The following is a 23,214-nucleotide window of genomic DNA, read 5'->3' on the forward strand; positions in this document are numbered from 1 at the left end:
TTAGACATAGTGCTGTTACACACTTAATGGACTACAGTATAGTGTAGTGTAAACATAACCTTTATATGCACTGGGGCACCACAAAGTTAGTGTGACTTGTTTTATTGCAATACTCTTGTTGTGGTGGTCTGGAACGAAACCTGAAGTATGCCTGTATGGGGGAGGGAAAAAACGGCTATTTGGTTGAGACATGAAACATTGTTTCTTGAGAAGCCCAGGTCTATTGATGTAGTGTAACCTTTCCTTCATTACAGGTCTGACCATGCTATTTGGTTGTCCCATGAATAATAGTCATTTACTTACACCATCGCAAACACCAAATTAGTGTTCCGTTTTTAGAATTTATCAAAAGACAAAGCACCGAAGACTCAAGTGTGGTTACAGAACAGACTGAAAATGTTATGAATCCTGTCATTGTAAAAGAAATGCTATAGTGGATGGAGGTCAGCTGAAAGCATGTTATAGTTTAAAAAAAAGCAAGAATGAATTGGTGGCCAGAGACAGAGGGTGATGGAGCCACCGTGGGCCTAGAGGACAGAAATGCAAATTACTGAGGATTAGTTATAGACCTTGAAATTGAATTTCCCCTGCTGGGTTTAGAACTTGCTTGGAATCAGTGATGTTTTTATTTCTTCCAACTTCTCCCTTTCTGAATTGGAATATCTATCCTAGGCCTTTTCTACCATTGTGTTTTGGAAGCAGATAACTTGTTTTCTAGTGTGAGAGGTCCACAGATTTAGAGGAATTTTGTCCCAGGATGGATTATGTACAGAGTCTCACCCACTCCTGATTGGGTGATAACACTTGGGACTTGTGAGCTGATGATACTTAAATGAGTTTTTGGACTTAGACTTGATACTGTATTGGTTGAGACTTTTGAGACTTTTGGGGATATTGGGGTGGGGTGAATGTTAGGATGGAATGAACTATAGTGGGTGGAGTGGTGGCCCCTAAAATAATATGTTCACATCCTATTCCCTGGAACCTATTAACTCTTGCTTTATTTGGAAAAAGAGTGTATGCATATATAGTTATGCAGATAAAATTAAGTTAAGAATCTTAAGTAGATCATCCTTGATTATCCGGGAGGGACCTAAATCTAATGACAAGCGTCCTTGTTGGAGTGATGCAGACTAGAATTTCACCTATACAAGAGGAGAAGGTAGATATAAATAAGGTGCAGGAGGTTGGAGTAGATGCGTTAGAGATTTCACCTATACAGAGGAGAAGGTGATATAAAGGTGGCAGAGGTTGGAGTGATGCAGCTTCAAGCCAGGAAATGTCAAGGACTTGCCAGCAGCTTCCAGAAGCTAAGAGAAAGGCATGGAATGGATTCTTCTTCAGAGCCTCTGGAGGGATCATGTCGCTGCCAGTCTTGATTTTGTACTTCTGGTGTCCAGAACTATGAGAAATTTTTTGTGATTTTTTTTGTTTTGTTTTGTTTTGTTTTTTGAAATGAAGTTTTGCTCTTATTACCCAGGCTGGAGTTCAATGGCACGATCTCGGCTCACTGCAACCTCTGCCTCCTGGGTTCAAGGGATTCTGCTGCCTCAGCCTCCTGAGTAGCTGGGATTATAGGCATGTGCCACCAGGCCTGGCTAATTTTGTATTTTTAGTAGAGATGGGGTTTCTCCATGTTGGTCAGGCTGATCTCAAACTCCTGACCTCAGGTCATCTGCCCACCTCGGCCTCCCAAAGTGCTGGGATTGAAGGTGTGAGCCACCGCGCATGGCCAATTTTTTGTTGTTTTAAGCCATCAAGTTTTGGTGGTATTTTGTTATAGAGGCCACAGGAAATGAATACAGTCAGGTACCCAGAAATGTGAACTTTTCCACCTTTGGAAGGGACGTCTGAGTCAGATTGCCTGCAGTGATAGTAGTCTACTAAGTGCCTCTTCCTCAGTGCCTTTGGAAGGGACGTCTGAGTCAGATTGCCTGCAGTGATAGTAGTCTACTAAGTGCCTCTTCCTCAGTGCCTTCATGTTCTTTCAGGGTTGAATTGCGTGGCTACCGGGCTAGAGGACTCTCTTGACTACTAGGCAGTGCAGCTGCATTCACTGTCAGCTCCACATGGGGTGAAGGCACAGTCCATCCCATTAGGCCTTTAGGAGTTTTGGAATAATGGTTGAAAAGTCTAATTAGAGTTTCTTGCTTAGGGATCATTTCTGCTTTGGGCATCCACAATTGTCTTGCCACTCCCAGGACCACTGCATTATGTAGGAGAAAGGAAAGTTGAGGTGATGTAGCTAAGAATTCTGTAGCGACAACATCATGCTCCTCCACCCCTTCTTCCCCATGTCCAGAAAAGTGGAGGAATCTAGGGAGCGGGGACCTTCCTTTAGCCATCCTCAGGTTGAGTGTGAGCATACATTTGTGAAGCGTACATTTGTTTAGCCAACAAATGTTTTTATTTCCCATTTCTGTTCTCTATCAGACTGTTACTCTGAGGATGATATCTGACATGATACGTCTATTTGATATGATAACCTCTTTGCTTGCTTTTGGATAGTATGGGCTATAACGTATGTTCTTTGGTCTGAAGACATGTAACTTGGTGGGGGCGCAGTACCTCCTGTTCCAGTCATCTTACAGTATTTTGCGCTTTTGTATCTACCATTGGTTATGCAAAGCTCAATCCAGTGTAAATGTCTATTTCCAAGAATGACCATTTATAGTCTCCTGGGGATAGTGGCAGTAGCTCAGTGTAGTGTACTTGCCAACTATGTATGGGAGTGGGGGGACTTTTTTCTTGGGACTATATGCCATAGTCATCTGCAGTCTCTCTCTCCCTTTCTGGCAGACAGGATGGCTCTTTCTGGAATTTTGTGCATCAGAGGGTACAAGAGGAATACATCACTGGCCAGCCCATCTCTGCATTGCTGCATATCTCCCATATCTACTCATTTTGGGGACCCAGATAGCCACCTCAGACAAGCATGCTGGGACATCCACTTGGCTGGTTCCAATCATCTCCTGATCCTGAAGGAAGTTGTTTTGATGACCATCAACATGTCCTACTTTAATTCACCCCTTAAATTCCCATAATGATTCTCATAGAGCCATGCCTCATTAATAATCCATCCATTTATTATTTATTTTATTTATTTATCTATTTTGAGATGGGGTTTCGCTCTTGTTGCCCAGGCTGGAATGCAATGATGCAAACTCAGCTTACTGCAACCTCCACCTCCCAGGTTCAAGAGATTCTCCTATTAATAATCCATCCATTTATTATTTATTTTATTTATTTATCTATTTTGAGATGGGGTTTCGCTCTTGTTGCCCAGGCTGGAATGCAATGACACAAACTCAGCTCACTGCAACCTCCGCCTCCCAGGTTCAAGAGATTCTCCTGCCTCAGCCTCCCAAGTAGCTGAGATTACAGGCATTCACCACCACACCTGGCTAACTTTTTGTGTTTAGTAGAGACGGGTTTTCACCATGTTGGTCTGGCTGGTCTCAAACTCCTGACCTCAGGTGATCCACCTGCCTCGGCCTCCCAAAGTGCTGGGATTACAGGCTGAGCCACCATGCCTGGCACATCCATTTAATAGTCTAGTTTTTCACTGCCTATCAGCCTGACCATATGGCCAGGCAAATGGCCACAGCGCATTCATGAGTGTACATCCACACTTCATGGCTATGTTTGTTTAGTTCTTCCATCATTGCAAGGAAAACAGTGTACAACTGAGCCCTTTGAGCTGATTTGTTCTTCAATCAGTTTCACATCAGTCAGTCACAGTGTGACAGCCTTCCAAACAGGATGCTGGCTGATCACCTTTGAACTGCCATCATCTGTAAAACAAGCCACTTTTTGGTGGCCAGTGAGAGGTCTTTGTAAGACACTAACATTTGAAAAGTAGGATATGGCAGTAGGTTATCTGGTAGCTTCACAGATGGTTCCAAAGTTGGTCTAGAAGAAAAGAGGAGGCCCAATGTGATGGCTCATGGCTGTAATCTCAACACTTTGGGAGGCCAAGGCAGGAGAATCGCTCGAGTCCACGAGTTCAGACTCAGCCTGAGCAACATAGTGAGACCCTCATCTCTACAAAAAATAAAAATTATCCAGGTGTGGTGGCATGCATCTGGTAATACTAGCTACTCAGTTGGCTGAGATGTGGGATTGCTTGAGCCTGGGAGGTCAACACTGCGGTGAGTTGTGATTGCCCCCACTGTATTCAGACTGGGTGATACAAAGTGAGACCCTGTCTCAAAAAAAAAAAAAAAAAAAGGTTTTCTTCTATCAAATATGGTAAGTATCTTCTTGCATTCCTCAGCACATTCCTGTGAAGCCATTTTCATTTTGTTATAGGTACTTGTTAGAGTGTTTCTCTGACATTACCCAAGACATGGGTATTTTCAGTTTTCGGATTATGTTATATCCTTTAGTCATAAAGACAGTTTCAGTTAATGCCCAGTAGCATCGTCTCTAATGATGTGTTCTCTTTTATCATCTCTCTAATGATGTGTTCTATACTTTCTTGTCTGGCCCACGATCCCAGTGGTTGCTGCTGGACAGCATTCATGGGCTTTTTGCCATAAGCTCCAGTCTGTTTAAGTGTGAATTGCAGATACTTCTAAAATCATATCTGAGTGTATATCATAAGGATCCAAAGGCATTAATTGATGCGCTGCAACTTAGATAATAGCCTGCTGTAGTTTAGGTCTCCATTCATATGTGTCCTTTCAGGTAGTTTTACAGATTGGATTTAGCACTAGTCCCCAGATACAGAATTTTTCTTCTGCAAAACTCAAACAAACCAGGTGCAGTGGATGCTTCTTGCTTACTTTCATGGTTGTGTAATAACAGCAATTTAATTTTAGTTGCCTGTAGAATGTTATGGGTGGTTCCTGCCGAGGTTATTCGTAAGAATTTCAGTTTGGTAGATCCTGGGGTATTTGCTGGATTTATCCTCTAGCCTGTGGTATTCCTGTGAGCCACCACTATTTTCAGGTCAGCCCTAGCTTGTTCTTAGGTTTCTGGTACCGTCATCATGTCATCACTGGAGTATATTATTGTATTCTGGACCTGTATCAAGTCAAAATCCCTTCAAAACAAATTATAATGGTAAGCTGATGAATGCAGATAAACCTGTAGCAGTGCAGTAAGTGTAAATTGGGATCATTCCCACTTGAAGGCAAAGTGCAGTTGGTTTTTTCCTGAGATTGGGACCAAGAAAAAGTATTGGCAAGATCAATTAGTCTCTCTCTCTCTCTCTTTTTTTAAATTGAAACAGGGTCTCACTTTGTTACCCAGGCTAGTCTCAAACTCCTGGACTCAAGTGATCCTTCTGCCTTGGCCTCCCAAAGTGCTGGGATTACAGGTGTGAGCCACTATGTCGGGCTGAGTATGTCTCTTTTAGGTTGTTTTATTTTGGGAACTTCTGAAACCATGTCAGAGACTGCTGATGCTGTAGATGACACTACATGATTCACGTCTTGATTATCTGCTGTGAGTTTTCATGAGTCATTCACCTTTTTCATGCACGACACAGAGAATTTGTTGGTAATAGCACTCCAGTGTCGAACATGTTGTTAATTAATGTGCTAAATCTCTTTTGGTCAACCATGATACTGTTTCAGATTAACAACCTATGTGAGCTGGGCAAGTTCCATAGATTCTCATTTAGCATGTTCTGACTGAAGGGAAAACTAGCAAGATTTCTGCAGTATAGTAGCTGAAGCTTTCCCTGGTCAGAATAATATCCTTCCCCAAAACATATTCGGGTAATGTGGATGCAAGTACTTCACATGATTCATTCAAACATACTAAGTTTCATCCAAATTTTAATTGAATCCTGTCAACCATTTCATCCTCATATCCTGTCTTTCTCATTATTGCCCCTGCTAGGACTTTACCAATAGGTTTTGGAATCAGAGGCACTGAATTCTGTGTCAGGAACCCCTGGAAGCTTTCCTTTTTACCTTCTATTGTACCTACAGGTATGCTTATGGCCTTCAGTTCCTACTTGGAGATTACTTAAAAAAAAAAACCCTGGTTCTGTGTCAATCCTCATCCTGATTAATTTGGTAGCCCATCACCTCTGATGATTTGGACTGAGGTTCTTCATTGTCATTTTTGCCTCCCAGCTTGGTGCATTGCTTGAAGTTAGGGTATATAGAGTGTGTTTGTTTAGGGCCCTTCAGTGTTGGGGGACCAAGAGGAGCTCCCATTGGTAAGCCTAACTTCTGATAATGCAGCATTAGGACCTTTGTGTTAACATCAGTGTCCATTTTATTCATCCCATCTCTTAGTAACTGTTTAAAATTTCATCCTGCTTGGGACTTCCTTGACTCTCTGTTTTGTCTTTACCCATTCACTTGTGATTCAGTCTTTCTTTCTTAGCATCTCTAAGACCCATAGTAAGAAGCTGAGACAACAAATCCGACACATTTCTTGGATCATTGATAGATTTTGCAGCAGTTATATCAGATGCCGGCATAGAGGGGCCCTTTTAGTCACAGTATTTACCATGATCTAAAGGGCATATTAAGGGTGAACAAACATCTTGATGACCATGAAGTTAATCCAGCATGGTTTGCGTATGTAGCTTATCAGCTATGTAATGTATGGAGTGCCACTTGGCATTTAAAGGAGGGGAAGGACCATTTCCCTTTTCAGGGTAAACAAATTTCACAATGGCTTTTACCCAGTCCAGCAGACTAGCTGTCCCTTTAGGAACAATCTGTTGTGTGTTTGGATCATGTACAACCATCTATGATTGTTCAGTAGTAAGTTGTGGTTCCTGCATCAACTCCAAGCAGACTTCTTCATTCTGCAACATTCAGAATCAAAGATACTGCTCCCAAGTTAGTCACTCTCACAATCTCTTTTCTTAATTGTTTTTCAGGAACCCGATGAATACCAATTCACAAGGCGAGATAACCCCTTCACACATAACCCCTGCTTCCAGTAGTATCATGGTTTTGTCACCCACCATTTGGACAATGTTGCTGGTGGTTACAGGCCATAGAAATGCTGTCCGTTTTTTTCAACATAATTTTCCACTGGGTTGTATCCTGGAGGCTAACAGTCATAGCTCAGCTTAACCAAAATCCGAGCTTTTTGAGCATCAGGATTTCCTTAACACTCTCTTTTGCTTTCATTTTAGCTGTTTTAAAATACAGCACACTGGGCCAGGCGCAGTGGCTCACATTTGTAATCCCAGCACGTTGGGAGACCAAGACGGGTGAATCACTCAAGGCCAGGGGTTTGAGACCAGCCTGGCCAACATGGTGAAACCCCGTCTCTACTAAAAATACGAAAAACTAGCTTGGCTTGGTGGCAGGTGCACCTGTAATCCTAGCTACTTGAGGGTCTGAGGCAGGAGAATCACTGGAACCCGGGAGGCAGAGGTTGCAGTGATCCGAGATCATGCCACTACACTCCAGCCTGGGAGACAGAGCGAGACTCCCTCTCAAAGAAAAAAAAAAAAAACAGACTGCAGTGGCAGTAAGACCAGAAGCTCCTCACTTCTGTCTCTAAAGTGGGGAAAGGGCAAGGATGGAGGAGGCTTTCTGTAATACTTGGAAGCTGGCCGACAGAACTTTGATGAGTACATGAAGGCTCTAGGCATGGGCTTTGTCACTAGGCAGGTGGGAAATGTGAACAAACCAACAGTAATTATCAATCAAGAAGGACACAAAAGGTGGTGATCAGGATTCGAAGTATGTTCAAGAACACAGAGGTTAGTTTCCATCTGGGAGAAGAGTTTGATAAAACCACTACAGATGACAGAAACTGCAAGTTTGTTGTTAGTCTGGGTAGAGACAAACTCATTCACATACAGAAATGGGATGACAAAGAAACATTTTATAAGAGAAGTTTGGTGAAATGGTTATGACTTAACTTTTGGTGATGATGTGGTTGCCGTTCAGCACTATAAGAAGGCATAAAAATATTCATGGTCTGGGGCTGGAAGAGCTCTTTAGTTTTCCTATTTACTCAAGTCTCAGTGCTATCTCGCTGTTATAGTATGGTTGATTAGATGGTTATTCTTGGTGTGGAGGTGGAAAATGGTGATTTAAGAGTTTGTTATTCCAATCAGCCTAATTTTAACCTGGAAGTTTATCATGTTTTATAATTAAATTTTTGTCTTTAAAAAAAGTGGATACATTTTATAATTTCCTTTAAAATGCAAATCAAATTGTAATAAAAATCTTACATGTGGGGAAAAAAGTACAAGTTACCAGTGGATTGTGTGTTTAGCTTGTTTCTCATCATTTTGCATTTCTTTGTGTATCTGGTGATCTAAGTCCTTGAGATTTTGGTCTGTCATTTCTAAATTCCATTGACAACTTCTATATGTAGTAACTTAGCACAGTATAGCTGCCGTCTCATGCCATTGGTGACTGTATACCCATTTAGGCATCAGAGTTTATCATTGTCTGCCCTGTCATTCTTCCATTTTTGAAACAATGTTTTTGCCATGCTTTAATGAGTCCTACTTATGATGCCAACTGTGTCAGCTGTCCCTAAGACCACTCTCAGGCTCAGTGAGTCATGACTCACAAGACTCAGAAAAGACTCATGGTTATTGTTTATGATAGTGAAAAGGTACAGATTAAAATCAGCAAAGGGAAAACCACATGGAACAAAATCCTGGAGAAACCAAGTGCAAGCTTTAAGGTATCTTCTTCCAGTGGAGTCACATGGATGATGTAGTGAAGTCAAGGGTCTCCAGAGAGACCCAATCAGATACATATACATATATGAGAGAGGATTCACTGAGAAATTGGCTTATGTGATCATGGAGGCTGAAAATTCCCAAGACAGGCCATCTGGAAGCTGGAGACCTTGGGATGCTGGTAACGTATCTCAGTCCAAGTTCCAAAACCTCAGAACCTGGGAAGCTGATGGTGTAATTCTTAGTCTAAGGCTAAGGGCTGGGAACCTGGGTTTTGGTGGGAAACTGTGGAGTTGTTGGTATAAATCCTGGAGTCCAAATATCAGAGAGCCTAGAGTTCTGGTGTCCAAGGACAGGAGAATAAGAGTGTCCAGTTCCAGGAGAGCACCTTTTCTTTGCTTTTTTTGTCCCTATTTGGGCCCCTAGTTGATTGGATGGTGTCTGCTAACATTGTGGGTGAATATTCATCACTTAGTCCATCAATTCACATTCCAGTCTCCTCTGGAAACACAGACACATTTATTAGTGATGCTTTACCAGTTCTGTAGGTATTCCTTAATCCAGTCACGTTGACACATAAAATTTACCGTCACAGATGCACTTAATTCTCCCAGCTGTGAAGTGTTGTCAACTAAAGAAGCTTACCTGAGCCTTGGTGTCCAGGGTTTTTATTGGCAGTCAGTCACATGGGCAAGCAGTAGCTGCATGACTGTCCTGAGATGCTCAGATTCCAACCTCTCAGAGCAAAATCAGGCACGAAGTGTTAAACATACATCCTGTTGTTAGCATAAACTATCTAGTCAAACTGGTACCATGTGGCCCAAGATCTCCAGCATACAAAAATACGCTGACCAGGCAGAATATTTCAGAGGCTCAGAATTCATTTCCCAGGAGTTGGCCAAGGGCCAATTCTGAAGACTGACTTTTGGGAATGTGTAGAGTTTGGGCAACCCAGGCCTGATATGTTACCCTTTTTCTGCCATTAAAATAACAGCCCAATGCATTTGCTTGATTACTGGCATCTCTTTTTCCTTGGACTCTTAAGTTCTTACTGGTGAATCTTAACCAAAATCTCTTAACGTGATCAGCCAGTTACTTTGTTCTCTTCTTTCATAATCTTTTGAACCTCCATATTAAACATTGCATCAATGATTGTAGTTTATTGTAGGAAGCAGATAATGGTTTGATCTGCTATACCTTCATACCTTCATCAGCTGTCATTGTTCTGTTGGGAGTATGATTTCATTGATTTATGTTCTAGAATTATTTCATGCAGTTTATGTAGCTTGTGTTCTTCAGCAGCATGTAACAAGATTATTCATTATTTACTAGTTCATTCACTCATTATTTCAGTAAATATACGGCAAACACCTAGTTATTTGCTAGGTACTGCTCTAGGCACTGGGAACATTTGAAAGAATACAACTGACAAACTCTTCTCCTGTGGGAAATTATATTCAAGTCAGGAATTAGAGAATAAATAATACGCATAATAAATAAATAAACCATAGAGTATGTAAGAAACTAATCCACACACACCACAGAGAAAACTGGAGTAGGGAAATAGGGATTAATGATGGTAGTGATTTTTGGGACTTAATGCAGTTTTAAATAGAATGGTTATGGAAGGGCTTACTGAAAGGTGAAATTTCAGCAAGCATTTGAAGGAGATCAGGAAGCAAGTCCTTTAGATATTTTGAAGGAAGAATGTTCCAGCAAGGGGAAATAGCAATTGAGAAGGCCCTGAGGAGGGAGCTTACTTAGCACATTCTAACACATTCTTTGAATAGCTAGGAGTCTAGCATGGTGTGGAACAAGAATGGTGTAGGATTGTTTGTAAGGATATTGGCTTTTACTGTGAATGAAGTGGGAAGCCTTTGGAAATTTTTATGCTGTGTAGTTACACAACCTAGTTTTCAGTATCACTTTGGCTGCGGTGTTGACAATAGACTGTGGATTGGAAGCAGATAGTTTGCTAATTACAGCAATAATCTAGATAATTGATGATAGTGGCTTGTACTAGGGTAGTAGCAGTGGAGGTAGTGACGATAATGAGATCTTGGGTGTATTTTGATGAAGAACCAACAGGATTGCCTGACAGATTGAATGTAGAGTATGGGCGGAAAAAAAAAGGAGTTGGAGATCATTGTTAAGATGTTTGGTCTAAGCAACTGAAAGCACGGTGTTGCCATTCACTACAATGAAGTTGATTGCAGGAGAAACTTTTCAAAGGGAGATTTGGAATTAGGTTTTAGACATGTCATATTTGCTGTTTTTGTTAGATACTCCAGTTTATGTCATTGATTATACATCCATGCCAAATAGGCATTTCTTGAGTTTAGGAAAGAAGTCTAAATTTGAGGTATAAATTTGGTAGTCTGTCAGCATATATCCTGTATTAGAGCCATAGTCTGAATGAGTTCACCAAAGGAAGAGTGTACCCAGTGAAGAGAGTTCTGAGGACTGAGCCCTGGAGATGCTTACAGAATAAGGGTTTCAGAGCAAAGGAAGCAGCAATTGAGACTGAGGAAAGACAGTCACTGAGGAGGAGGAAAATGAAGAGATTAGGATGTCCTGGCACCCAAGAGAAGAACATGTTTTCAGGAGGAAGGAGGAATCAAATGTGTTAAATGTTATGTTTATGGCTTCTCTTCTCAGTAGGAAGTAAGATTGCATTTTGAAAGTGTGAACGAGTGAGGTTGAGATAAAGAGAGACAAATGAATGAAAAGCCTCTGTGCTTAGAAGTCAGCACAGACCTGGGTTCTAGTCTTAGCTTAGTAGCTTGACTAGGTAAGGGTTAGTGTGTACATTTAAGTATACATACCAGGCAAGGGAGAAGGCCTGGGAAATATTTGAAACAACCATCCTGAGAAAATGAAAAATGACCTAAGTAGCAATGGGTGAAAGAGGCCTCAGAAGATTCAACTGAGATTGGCGGGAGATTCCAATAGTGTTAGTCAATATGTTTGTGTAAATTTATCTTTAGATGTGAAATACAGAGTTAAGAGGGTAGAGATGAACTTGTCCCAATACTGCGAATGAGAGGCAGAAGAAAGACTGGAGTCCAAAGTGATTATATCATGATGGAAGTCAAAGGAGTTCATGTAGCCCTCCATCTAAGGAATATTTGGAACAGAAGCATCGAGAACAAAGTATCAAACACAATGCTCGAGAAAGGTGCAATAATGTTTGTAGTTAACAAAGAACAATGGTGCTTTCATCTTCTCCATCAAGGTGAGAAATCTTCAAAAAAAGGAATAGAAATCAAGGAACAGAAAACAGTCTGACAGTTGGAGAATGGAAGAAGTGTTAGAAGTCATTATCTGGGCCAGTGCTCAAGTTTTCAAGAAACAAAAGTTAGAATCCAAAATTTAGAGCTTGATAAGTGTGACATCTCTCCTCTGGTGGGGAAAAAAAAGTATAGGTTGCTAACATATGGCTTGTTGAGACAGTGGAAAAGTAAATAATAATCACTGATAATCATTGTAGTTTAATTTGTAAAAGTGTGTCACATCATCAGGGAAATGCAAATCAAAACCACAATGTGATATCATCTGTATTAGTTCATTCTCACACTGCTATAAAGAACTGCCCAAGACTGGGTAGTTTGTAAAGAAAAGAGGTTTAATTGACTCACAGTTCTGCGTGGCTGGGGAGGCCTCAGGAAACGTACAGTCATGGTGGAAGGGGGAAGAGGCATGTCTTATGTGGTGTCAGGTGAAGAAAGAGCGAGTGTGTGAAGGAGAAACTGTCAGACACTTATAACACCATCAGATCTCCTGAGAATTCACTCACTATCACAAGAACAGCATGGGGTACACTGCCCCTCTGATCCAGTCACCTCCCAGAAAGTCTCTCCCTCGACATTTAGGGATTATGGAGATTACAATTCAAAATGAGACTTGGGTGGGGACCTGACCGTATCATCATCTCACCCCAGTTACAATGACTTTTATCAAAAAAAAAAAAAAAAAAAATCACAGATGCTAAAATGAACTCTCCTATGCTGTTGGTGGGAATGTAAATCAGTATAGCAACTATAGAAAACCATATGAAAGTTCCTCAAAAACTAAAAATAGAACTACCATATATATATCCAAAACGAAATCATGGTATCGAGGAGACATCTCCACCCTTAGGTTTATTGCAGCACTATTCACCACAGCCAAAATATGTGATCAACCTAAGTGCCCATCAATGACTGAAAGGATAAATGTGATAAACATACAGAGTGGAATATTATTTAGCCATAAAAAGAATGAAATCATGTCACTTGCAGCAACATTGATGGAAATGGAACCCATTATGTTAAATAAGCCAGGCACAGAAAGACAAGTATTGCATGCACATTCTTGTTCTTATGTGGGAGCTAAAAAATGGGATTGCATCAAAGTAGAAGTAGATTGGTTGTTCCTAGAGGCTGGGAATGGTACAGGGATGGGGAGATGAAGTTGATTAATAGATACAGAAGTATAGTTCTAATAAGACCTAGTGTTAGATAGTTCAGTAGGGTGACTATAGTTAACAACCATCTACTGTGTATTTAAAAATAGCTGGAAGAGAAGAATTTGAATGTCTCCAGCATAAAGAAAAGTTAAAGGTTTGAGGTGATGAATATCCCCATTACGCCTGATTTGGTCATTACACATGTGGAATGTGTCAAAACAACATAAAACAACCCCAAAATGTATACAACTATTATGTATCAAAAAATATGTGCCAAAGTAACACTTCTCTACTATCTTCCTCCTGTTTCTCCCACCTGATTCCTGTCTTCCTCTAGGTCTCACGTGTAGCTCTGGGTGGATGAAGGAAATGGTTTAGACAGAATGTGTCTTGATTTCATCTAGATTTGTGGTCAATTTGGGAGAAAATAATGTGAGCAGAGTACCTAGTGAAGTAAATAGTAGGTTGTCTGAAGATGGAAGGCAGTTTTTTGAAGTGGAAATGACCTTTAATGTTGAACTTAGATGTGGAATCAGTTGGTTCAGGGATTAAAGGAGATGACACTCGTGGTGTTCTTGATAATTAAGAGTAGAAATTTTCTTTTTCTCCTCTTCTTTGCCATCTCCTACACCTCATTCCCTCAAATAACCTAACTACCACAAAACATTGAGAGGGTCAGATTAAAGGAGAACTTTAGATCATGTGTAGTAGAGGGTGAATGATAAATTGGAGAGGATCAGGAAAATAAATATTAAAAGGAAGACTATTCCTCTGCCTCAAGAAATAAAATCCCATTTCCCCTAATGCTTCTTTCCATGAAAGAAAATTAGATTTAAAAGTTCATATTTTAATTTTTACATGGAATATTAGTAAATTTGTAATTTCAAAACTTTTCCCATGAAAAAAAAATATATTGCATACCCAAGCATTGATAGAACTCTTTATAATTATGATCAACAAATGGATATTTTGAAAGGCATCACATTGTTTTAGTCACTGTTTCACTACCATTATTTTAACTTTTGTTTTGACATGTTGCTTTTAACTGTAATTAAAATTATTGGCATCTGTGTTTACTTTTTAGCTTGCGCATACCTTATCTTCATAGCAGAAACTAATTAGTATGTGAAATACAGTACCATTAAATATGCATTAATGGGAAGAAATTCGAATCTGATCAGCTATAAAATATGTTAGAAAATACATTTTGATATGTACATGGTGTTCATTCCAGTTCCATTCTCATAACAAAGAAATACTGTTTTTGCTTTTGCCTCCATACATCTTTACTTGGTTCCTTGCATGTGGTCAGATTACAAATTTAGGGGATAAAAAAGTCTTCCCTCATGAAACTTACTAAGTGATTTAGAGAAATAACTATTATGTGTGATAAGCCTGTTTTAACAAAATATAATGTAATACCCCACTGACATTTTTCAAGGCACTAGAATATCTTTTCTACTTCCGAATAAATTTCATACATACTTTTCCTTAGTCTTTTCCTAATTTATTGACCCAGATCACTTAACATCTTAAACCATAACAGGTAAATGTTATCTTCTGTGAATTTCTTTCTGAACTGCCTATACAAATTTCTATGATTCACTCTCATGTTGGAGGCATGTAACTTTTATATTATTACTGTTAACTTGATATCTCAAAACTATCCCCTTTTTCTTGTTCCTGCTGCCACCATAGTAGTCCAAGCCATCCTCACTTCTCTCTTGGGGTACTGTAATACTTTCCTAATTGATCCTTCTTAGAAGAACATGAATAGACTTTTACAAACATTATGTTAACCACACCCCATCACTTTCTCCATGTCCCACACCATCACAATATCCAACTTACACTCTTCCAGTAGCATTGGTTTTCCCTTACAGCTCCGTTGACAATAGTGGATAACCTCCACTTTTTCCTTAATACCACTTATCAGAAGGAGTAATTGTTTAAGTTGGATAATTTACTTGCTTGTGTTTTCCACTAGCCTGTGAACTCCATGAGCAATGGAATCTTATCTTTTTTATTAAGTTACTTTATACCAGCACTATTCTTAGCAATTAGTGAGTGCACATCAGCAGTTTTTTTTTTTAAGTGAATGGACTTAGTTCAGTATATCACAAAATAGCCACTTGTATAATGCTTAATCGTGTATTTCATACTCCCTCTGTGATCACTGACAGTAGTATCCCCTTCTCTGGTTTTTCCCGTTACACTGGTCACCAGGTAGGTAGAATTAAAGGTCCATGAGAGCAGAGAATTTTGTCTGTTTTTTCAGTGTCCTGTCTCTGATATGCAGATGAATACCCAGAAGATACTTGTTGCATATGTGTTGAAGGAGTTGGGTGGATGACTGGATGGCTGGCTGGATGAATGAATGAATGAACTCTTGCACACTTGACATCTTGGAATTCTTTCCTATGATACACAATTCAGTTCAATAGACATTTATTAAGTATCTGCTGTATGCTTACCATTATGTTGGGCACAGTACATATGGAAATCAGTAAGTTCTGGTGTCATTTCTGCTTCTGATTTATTTTGTTTTGCAGTGTTTGCTATTCTAATTAACTTAGGGACTATAGTACAATATGACAATGGCTTTCAAATTGAGCACTTAAAACAGACTCCTATAAAACAACTAAGACTGAGATGATTTGATGTTTATGCTTTCCTTCACTTGTTGTTAATTATACTTTCTGTTCAGACACAATTGATCTGACCTTCTGGGAATGGTTGTAGGATCTTAGCTTCTTTGATTAATCTAGTTATTATCTTTTGAGTTTAAGGTCAAATATTTTTATAACGGTAACAAATATAATGCAGTGTCCTGATGTTTTACTTTTCATGTCTTTCTTATATCTAATTTTGATTTTCTGATAGTGTTAAGAAATTGATTCAGCAAGGGCTTTAAGATCTTGCCAGAATTGAAGAAGAGAGATGCTCTGTTAGCTTCAGCAGTTATCTTCCTTTCGTTTCTTCTTTAAGATAGTGTTACTTCTAAAATATGAAACATTAACTCCAGTTCTCCATATGTTGGAGAAAACACTAGTTTGCTTTTGATAGCAATATGAGATTATGCCCAAAGTTGGGGAAAACATTCTTAGTTTATTTTTGGTTTGAAATATACTTATATTTTAAAATGATCACCTACAGTAGGAGGATTGTGAGCCTTTATTTTATTTTATTTTATTTTTTAAAGAAGCACATTAAACCTGTATTCTCTGGAGCTAAGCTATGAGGACGAAAAAGCATAAGAAAGATACAGTGGACTTTGGGGAGTTGGGGGAAAGGATGGAAGCAGGGTGAGGGATAAAAGACTACACATTGGGTACAGTGTATGCTTCTCAGGTGATGGGTGCACCGAAATCTCAGAAATCACCACTAAAGAACTTATTCATATCACCAAACACCACCTGTTTCCCAAAAAACTATTGAAATAAAAAAAAAAATGTGTAACACCCGCCCCACCGCAACCAAAGGAAAAAAATCCTGTAGCCTCAGGTACTTGGGAGTCTGAAGCTGGAGGATTCCTTGATCCTCAGGAATTTGAGCTCAGCCTGGGCAACATAGCAAGACCCTATCTCTAAAAAAATAAACAAGGAAGTGCATAAGGCTAGGCATGGCGCCTCACATCTGTAATCCCAGCTACTCAGGAGGCTGAGGCAGGAGGAATGCTTGAGTCCAGGAGTTCACGGTTACAGTGAGCTATGATTGTACCAGTGTACTCCATCCTGGGCAACAGAGCAAAAACTTGTCTCTAAACAACAAACTAAAAAAGCAAAAAGCCACAAGCAGAAAGGTATATATTTTTATACTCTGTTCCTTTCTATTTCTAAAATGTATAATTTAGAACTAAACATTGCTTGTGTATTCTGTGTTCTAAGAACTAATTTCTTTAAAGTAGGAGACTTTTAGATTCTATATTTATTGTGAAATATATCCTTTCATCCCCCTGAATAAAATGGATTATAAACATGGAGATATTAAATTACCTCATGCTGAAATATTAGTTGATATATCCTCCCTGATAATTTTCTGGCTGATTTTTATATCATTCTTGATATACTTTGATTAAGTATGATTGAATTTATATGAACTTATACAGCCATATGAATTAAATCATTAATTTGAGTTTTTTTGTATTTTGGTGGAGAGAATGCTGAGTGGTAAAGGAGGCATGCCACTGTGTTTTAAAATCCTTTTCAATCTCTGGGCTTAACCGCTTACAGTTTTAGAGAAATAGTGAAATTATTATTATCAGTGCTCAAAACATATATTGAAGGTTTGCTTTTTTTCTTTTGTAGGATGAAGTGGCACACACTCTAACTGAAAGCAGAGTATTAAAGAACACTAGACATCCCTTTTTAACAGTAAGTGACTAGAGGACAGATGTTATAACATTTGAAATTTAAGGAATTTTGTGTTAGAAATTAAATTGTGAAAAATACTATTCATTTAGATACCCATTTTCTTTGTGGAAAGACCATAGTCGGCCGGGCGCGGTGGCTCAAGCCTGTAATCCCAGCACTTTGGGAGGCCGAGACGGGCGAATCACGAGGTCAGGAGTTCGAGACCATCCTGGCTAACACGGTGAAACCCCGTCTCTACTAAAAAATACAAAAAACTAGCCGGGCGAGGTGGCGGGCGCCTGTAGTCCCAGCTACTCGGGAGGCTGAGGCAGGAGAATAGCGGGAACCCGGGAGGCGGAGCTTGCAGTGAGCTGAGATCCGGCCACTGCACTCCAGGCCGGGCGACAGAGCGAGACTCCGTCTCCAAAAAAAAAAAAGAAAAGAAAAGACCATAGTCAAATTTCCTATAACTTATTAGAATGTATGGATTTTTACAGTATGTATGCATTGATAATTCTTCCCATTATGCATTTATTACTTTTTTTGAGAATTTTTTTTCTCCCATGAATCTCTTGCCGTTAAAACAAAACAAACCATAGAATTAATAGATTACCTCTGGCGTTTTAAGGAGACTATTGAGGAGATGACAGATTTTTAAAATTTCTTAAGTGTCAAGATTTTATGTTTGTTTTATTGGCTTCTGATAAATATTTTAATGATCAGAAGTATTTCTTCAAATATGAAAGGCAGAAATGTTTATTGAAAATATTTTATAGCAATGAGACTTCTTTGAGGGATAGAGTACTTTAAGAAATATGGGAATGCTAAATACATTAGAGGGGGATAAGCCATGCTACGTTTTTTTCACGAGACAGAGAATAAACTGTGATTATATGATATGCCTACAATGTAGTTGTTTTGAAAGAAACTGGATTTTTTAGTTCTGTTCTTAGATTCCTTGTAATATAGGGATAATTGGTAGTTTCTGTATTTTCCTCGTTCCAATGAACTATATTGAGATTAAAAATAATAGCTAGACTTTCAAAAGTGGAACCCTTTGCACTATTTGGAATATCTGAAATAGACATTTTCAGAGCTGTCAGTAGATACCTAGGCTTACTTTGCTACCTTTTTTGGTGTATTTATTGTCTAGTATAATAAGATAGCCTTTTGGTATTTTTTTAATAACCTATATATAACCTACAAAATTATATAAACCAACTCTGTTGGGTTGGGTTCTGTTATGCAGTCAATATGCAAAAAGTGATGTTGTCATTGTATTAGAAACCTGAGTTTAACAACTGTAGCTAGATTCCTAAGGAGCTTCAACTAGCGCAATTTGTTGGCCACACTGTGAGGTTGCATGGATGAGCACCTCGAGTACTAATGCAGCTTCAAATCAGTGGCACATTAGATTGAGAAGTGCTTGTTGAAATTAAGTTTACTTTTACTTGAAATTTTAATTTTAATTTTTCTTGTAATAATACCTATTGTGAACTAAACATTTGTTTTATGTTTCTCATAAACTCTTAAGCACTTTTAAGTGGTAAATAAACTCTTAAGAAACAATTACAATTCTTTTCATCAGTCATGCTTACTATTTCTAAGTGTTCTATTTTTAGTACAATTATTATTATAAGAATACAGGATTATAATATAACATTTTTTCTTTTTTTTTTATTTCAAGTCCTTGAAATATTCCTTCCAGACAAAAGACCGTTTGTGTTTTGTGATGGAATATGTTAATGGGGGAGAGGTGAGTCATGAAGTAAATCCAGTATTTGCATGGTAGTATTTTCATTATTTTAAAAACATTACTTAAAATGCAAGTTTAATATAGCAGTTCTCCATTTCTTGATAGGAATTTGTGTAGCTCTTAATACTATTGAATGGGTGGGAGGAAATTATTTCTGATGAGATGTAATGATTGTTTTTATGTAACTACATTTATATGTTGGAAAGCATAATATTCTTTTTCCTGTGTTTTTAAATGTAAAAAGTTTTAACAGAAGTATGATTTTTGAAACCATGTTATTAGATTTTGAAAACCAGAAATATAGGATTTATTATGTTTTACAAAGTTTCTTTTCAAGTAGGCTGCGAACATTGTGAAAAGTTATTTTACCCATATTCTAAACTCATTATTGGAACAATAGTTCCATGGGCACATTATGGCTGAGTTTTCTCTTCTTCTTTATAGTCAGTTAGAGTACTATGGACTATATTCTATTTAAATAATATACTATTTTTAATATTTTTAAATATTTTTTTGAGCCGTAGTCTCGCTCTGTCGCCCAGGCTGGAGTGCAGTGGTGCGATCTCGGCTCACTGCAAGCTCTGTCTCCTGGGTTCACGCCATTCTCCTGCCTCAGCCTCCCGAGTAGCTGGGACTGCAGGTGCCCACTGCCACGCCTGGCTAATTTTTTGTATTTGTTAGTAGAGACGGGGTTTCACCGTGTTAGCTAGGATGGTCTCGATCTCCTGACCTCGTGATCCGCCCGCCTCGGCCTCTCAAAGTGCTGGGATTACAGGCTTTTTTTTTTTTTTGAGACAGAGTTTCGCTCTGTTGCCAGGCTGGAGTGCAGCAGTGCAATCTAAGCTTACTATCACCTTTGCCTCCCGGGTTCAAGCGATTCTCCTGCCTCAGCCCCCCGAATAGCTGAGACTACAGGGGCGCACCGCCACGCCCCGCTAATTTTTATATTTTTGGTAGAGATGGGGTTTCACCGTGTTGGCCAGGATGGTCTTGATCTCCTGACCTCATGATCCGTCTGCCTTAGCCTCCCAAAGTGCTGGGATTACAGGTATAAGCCACTGCGCCCAGCCTACCATGACAATATTTAAGAGACTGACAATATCTTACAATTTTGGAGATAAATTTTGTAATTTTTATTAGCACATTTCAGTCATTCCTTTATTTCTTTTCCTTTCTCTTCCTTGGTTTTGATCACAGTCAATGTGAGGGAAAAGTAAATTTACTGGAAAGGCTAACTGGAAATATTTTATTGTGGACTTTCTGAAATAAATTTAATTGTTAAATAAGGTCTGTGTCTCATGAACTTAAAATATTTTTATTTTCCAAAATAAATAATTAAATATCCTTTAGGGAATTTTTTTTCCTGTAGAATTATCTGATTTGCAGGAATTTGTTTGTTGCAAAACTTCATTCACTCAGGGCTTGCATAGTGGCTCAGACTTGTAATCCCAGCACTTGGGGAGGCTGAGGCAGGTGGATCACTTGAGCAGAGGAGTTTGAGACCAGCCTGGGCAACTTCGTGGGAGCCTGTCTCTACAAAAAATTAAAAAATTACCTGGACGTATTGGCACACTCCCAGCTGCTGTACTCCCAGCTACTCAGGAGCTGAGGCGGGAGGATCACTTGAGCCTGGGAGGTTTAGGCTGCAGTGAGCCGTGATCATGCCACTGCACTCCAGCCTGGGTGACAGAGCAATACCTTGTCTCAAAATAAAAATAATAAAAAAAATTAAAACCCAAAACTTAATTCGTTAATTTGGTAAACACATTTTGAGTGCCTAGGCAGTATGGGTTTATGAAAATGTGTTAAGATGTTATCCTTGCTGTGAAGGAGTATGTAAATTTCCTTAGTGTATTACAAATTAGAATGTAGTGAAAGACTTAAGTTCTAATAAAGTCGTAAAAGAAAATGCTTTGTGGATGATCTAGCACTTAGGGTAGGTTTAATGAGATTTCACCCAGGGAACTGAATCGAGAAGTTGTTTCAGGCAGAGAAGATGGGATGGGGAGAATCACTGGTGGGTGATAGGACAAGATAATTAAATAATAATAACCCAAGCATACAGAACTGGGCCCTTGCAGTAAGATGTCTGAGAAAATGTGAAGAAAATGGATGTTGTGAACCTGTAGGATTGGGGCATCTTTTTTTTTTTGAGATGGGGTCTCTCTCTGTCATTCAGACTAGATTGCAGTGGTGCCATCTCTGCTCACTGCAACTTCCACCTCCTAAGCTTAAGCAATCCTCCCATCACAGCCTTCTGTGTAGCTGGGACTACGGCATGCATCAACATGCCTGGCTAATTTCTGTATTTTTTTGTAGAGATAGGGTTTTGCCATGTTGCCTAGGCTGGTCTTGAACTGTTGGCCTCAAGTGATGCACCCACCTCAGCCTTTCACAGGGCTAGGATTACAGACGTGAGCCATCGGACCTGGCCATATTGTTACATCTTAATGACCAATTAATTAGATCTTGGTAGAAACAAAAAGGTACAATGAAAAGTGATTTTTGGTTGGAATTTGGGAGCCTTAGGAGATACAGTGCAGTTACGAACATGTTAACCTTATAAATTTGGTTTTGAAAAAGTTTTTCCTAAGCTTTTAAAGTAATATGTATGTGGAACTATGATGGAGAGTGAATAGTCAGAACTGTGGATGCAGTTTTGGCAGCCATTCCCTTAAAGATTATGATTTAAGTTATGGAGGTGGAAATGAAATTGATGAAACCTCTATGTCAGTATCTATCAAAATTTAAAATGCGCTTATACTTGGACTCAGCAATTTCATTTCTATGAATTTGTCCTGCAGACATACAGATGCACTACAGAATGATATATAGATAAATATACTCATTGCAGCATTGTAGTACTTTAAATGAGCATTCAGTAAGGAGTCTGCTTAAATAAAGTTATATTCATGCAGTGGAATCTCTATATCCATCTAAAAGAATGATGAGACAGCTCACTATGGGCATTTATAGAAGTTAAAAAAAAACTAGGTGCAGACAGAGTATAAAGCATACTTCTGTTGTATTAAAATTAGATTGTGAACATGTGTATATATGTTTGTCTATGCATCGAATATCTCTGAAATTATTCACTGGATATTAGTGCTTGTCTTTGGGAAAATCTACTGAGTGGCTGGGGATAAGATGGAGGAAGACTTTTCTGTTTTGTATTTTTCTGTATCTTTTGTGTTTTGTGCCACATATACGTATTATCTAATAGTTGAAAGTAGACAGACAAATGGAGGGATGAATGGATGACCAAGGGAAACAATAAGACAGATAAAACAGTCCACAGACAAAAACTTGGAAAAACACTCTTAAGTGTCTCTATTTTTTAAGCAGTATTATGTATTCATGTCTATAGTAACAGTTTTCACATTGTTTTACAATTACCTATTTACTTGTCTATCTTTCCCACCAAAGTGTTAACTTCCTAAGAGGTGTGTTCACAGTATAACTCTAGCATCTTATTCACTACTTGTACATAGTCGGTGCTTGACAAATATTCATTGGATTATTTGAATGAATAAGTGAACAAATGGATGAACATTCCCTCAGGGATTAGGGATAAGAGAAGTTAGCTAAAAGTGGTACAATAGGAACTACTGAGGATTAGGAAGAAAAATAGAAAGTGAGGTAGTATACAGTTTGTTTTGTTAAAAAAGCTGAAAGTGTAAATTTAGGAGAGGATATCTTTGTATTTATAAAATACATATATATTAAGTCTTTGTGGAAGGCACTCTGGTAGATATCTAGGGCATAGAAATCTGAATTAAACATAGATCTTGCCCTGAAAGACTTTATAATCTACTGGAGAAAGATAGGGTACAAAAATAATACTGAGTGTGAAATAATTATCACTTCTATCATAATAGATAGATTGTGGGACTTTGATGGAATGAAGGAAAGCTTCCTAGAGGGCACTACCTGGCATCTGCACTTCTTTTCTAAACCCAGAGTACTTTGAGATGAATTAATTGATGATTATTGAAAAAATTTTACACTAAAAGCAGATTTTCAGATTAGCCAG

At 38.8% G+C, this 23,214-nt stretch overlaps 1 protein-coding gene and 1 pseudogene across 1 annotated transcript in view; both read left to right on the forward strand.

Annotated features, from left to right (window-relative positions):
• Positions 1 to 23,214, forward strand: part of AKT3 (AKT serine/threonine kinase 3) — a gene marked incomplete at its 5' end in the record, with an annotated part of 108,891 nt that overhangs the window by 14,344 nt on the left and 71,333 nt on the right. The window contains 2 exons of the mRNA XM_017847768.1: positions 17,381 to 17,446; positions 19,113 to 19,181. Coding sequence (XP_017703257.1) covers positions 17,381 to 17,446; positions 19,113 to 19,181 — 135 coding nt within the window. The remainder of the gene's footprint in view (positions 1 to 17,380; positions 17,447 to 19,112; positions 19,182 to 23,214) is intronic.
• LOC108512524 (fatty acid-binding protein, brain pseudogene) lies at positions 7,504 to 7,895 on the forward strand (annotated as a pseudogene).

Source organism: Rhinopithecus bieti, unplaced genomic scaffold (genome assembly GCF_001698545.2).
Source record: "Rhinopithecus bieti isolate Rb0 unplaced genomic scaffold, ASM169854v2 scaffold_28016, whole genome shotgun sequence".
Taxonomy (NCBI): domain Eukaryota; kingdom Metazoa; phylum Chordata; class Mammalia; order Primates; family Cercopithecidae; genus Rhinopithecus; species Rhinopithecus bieti.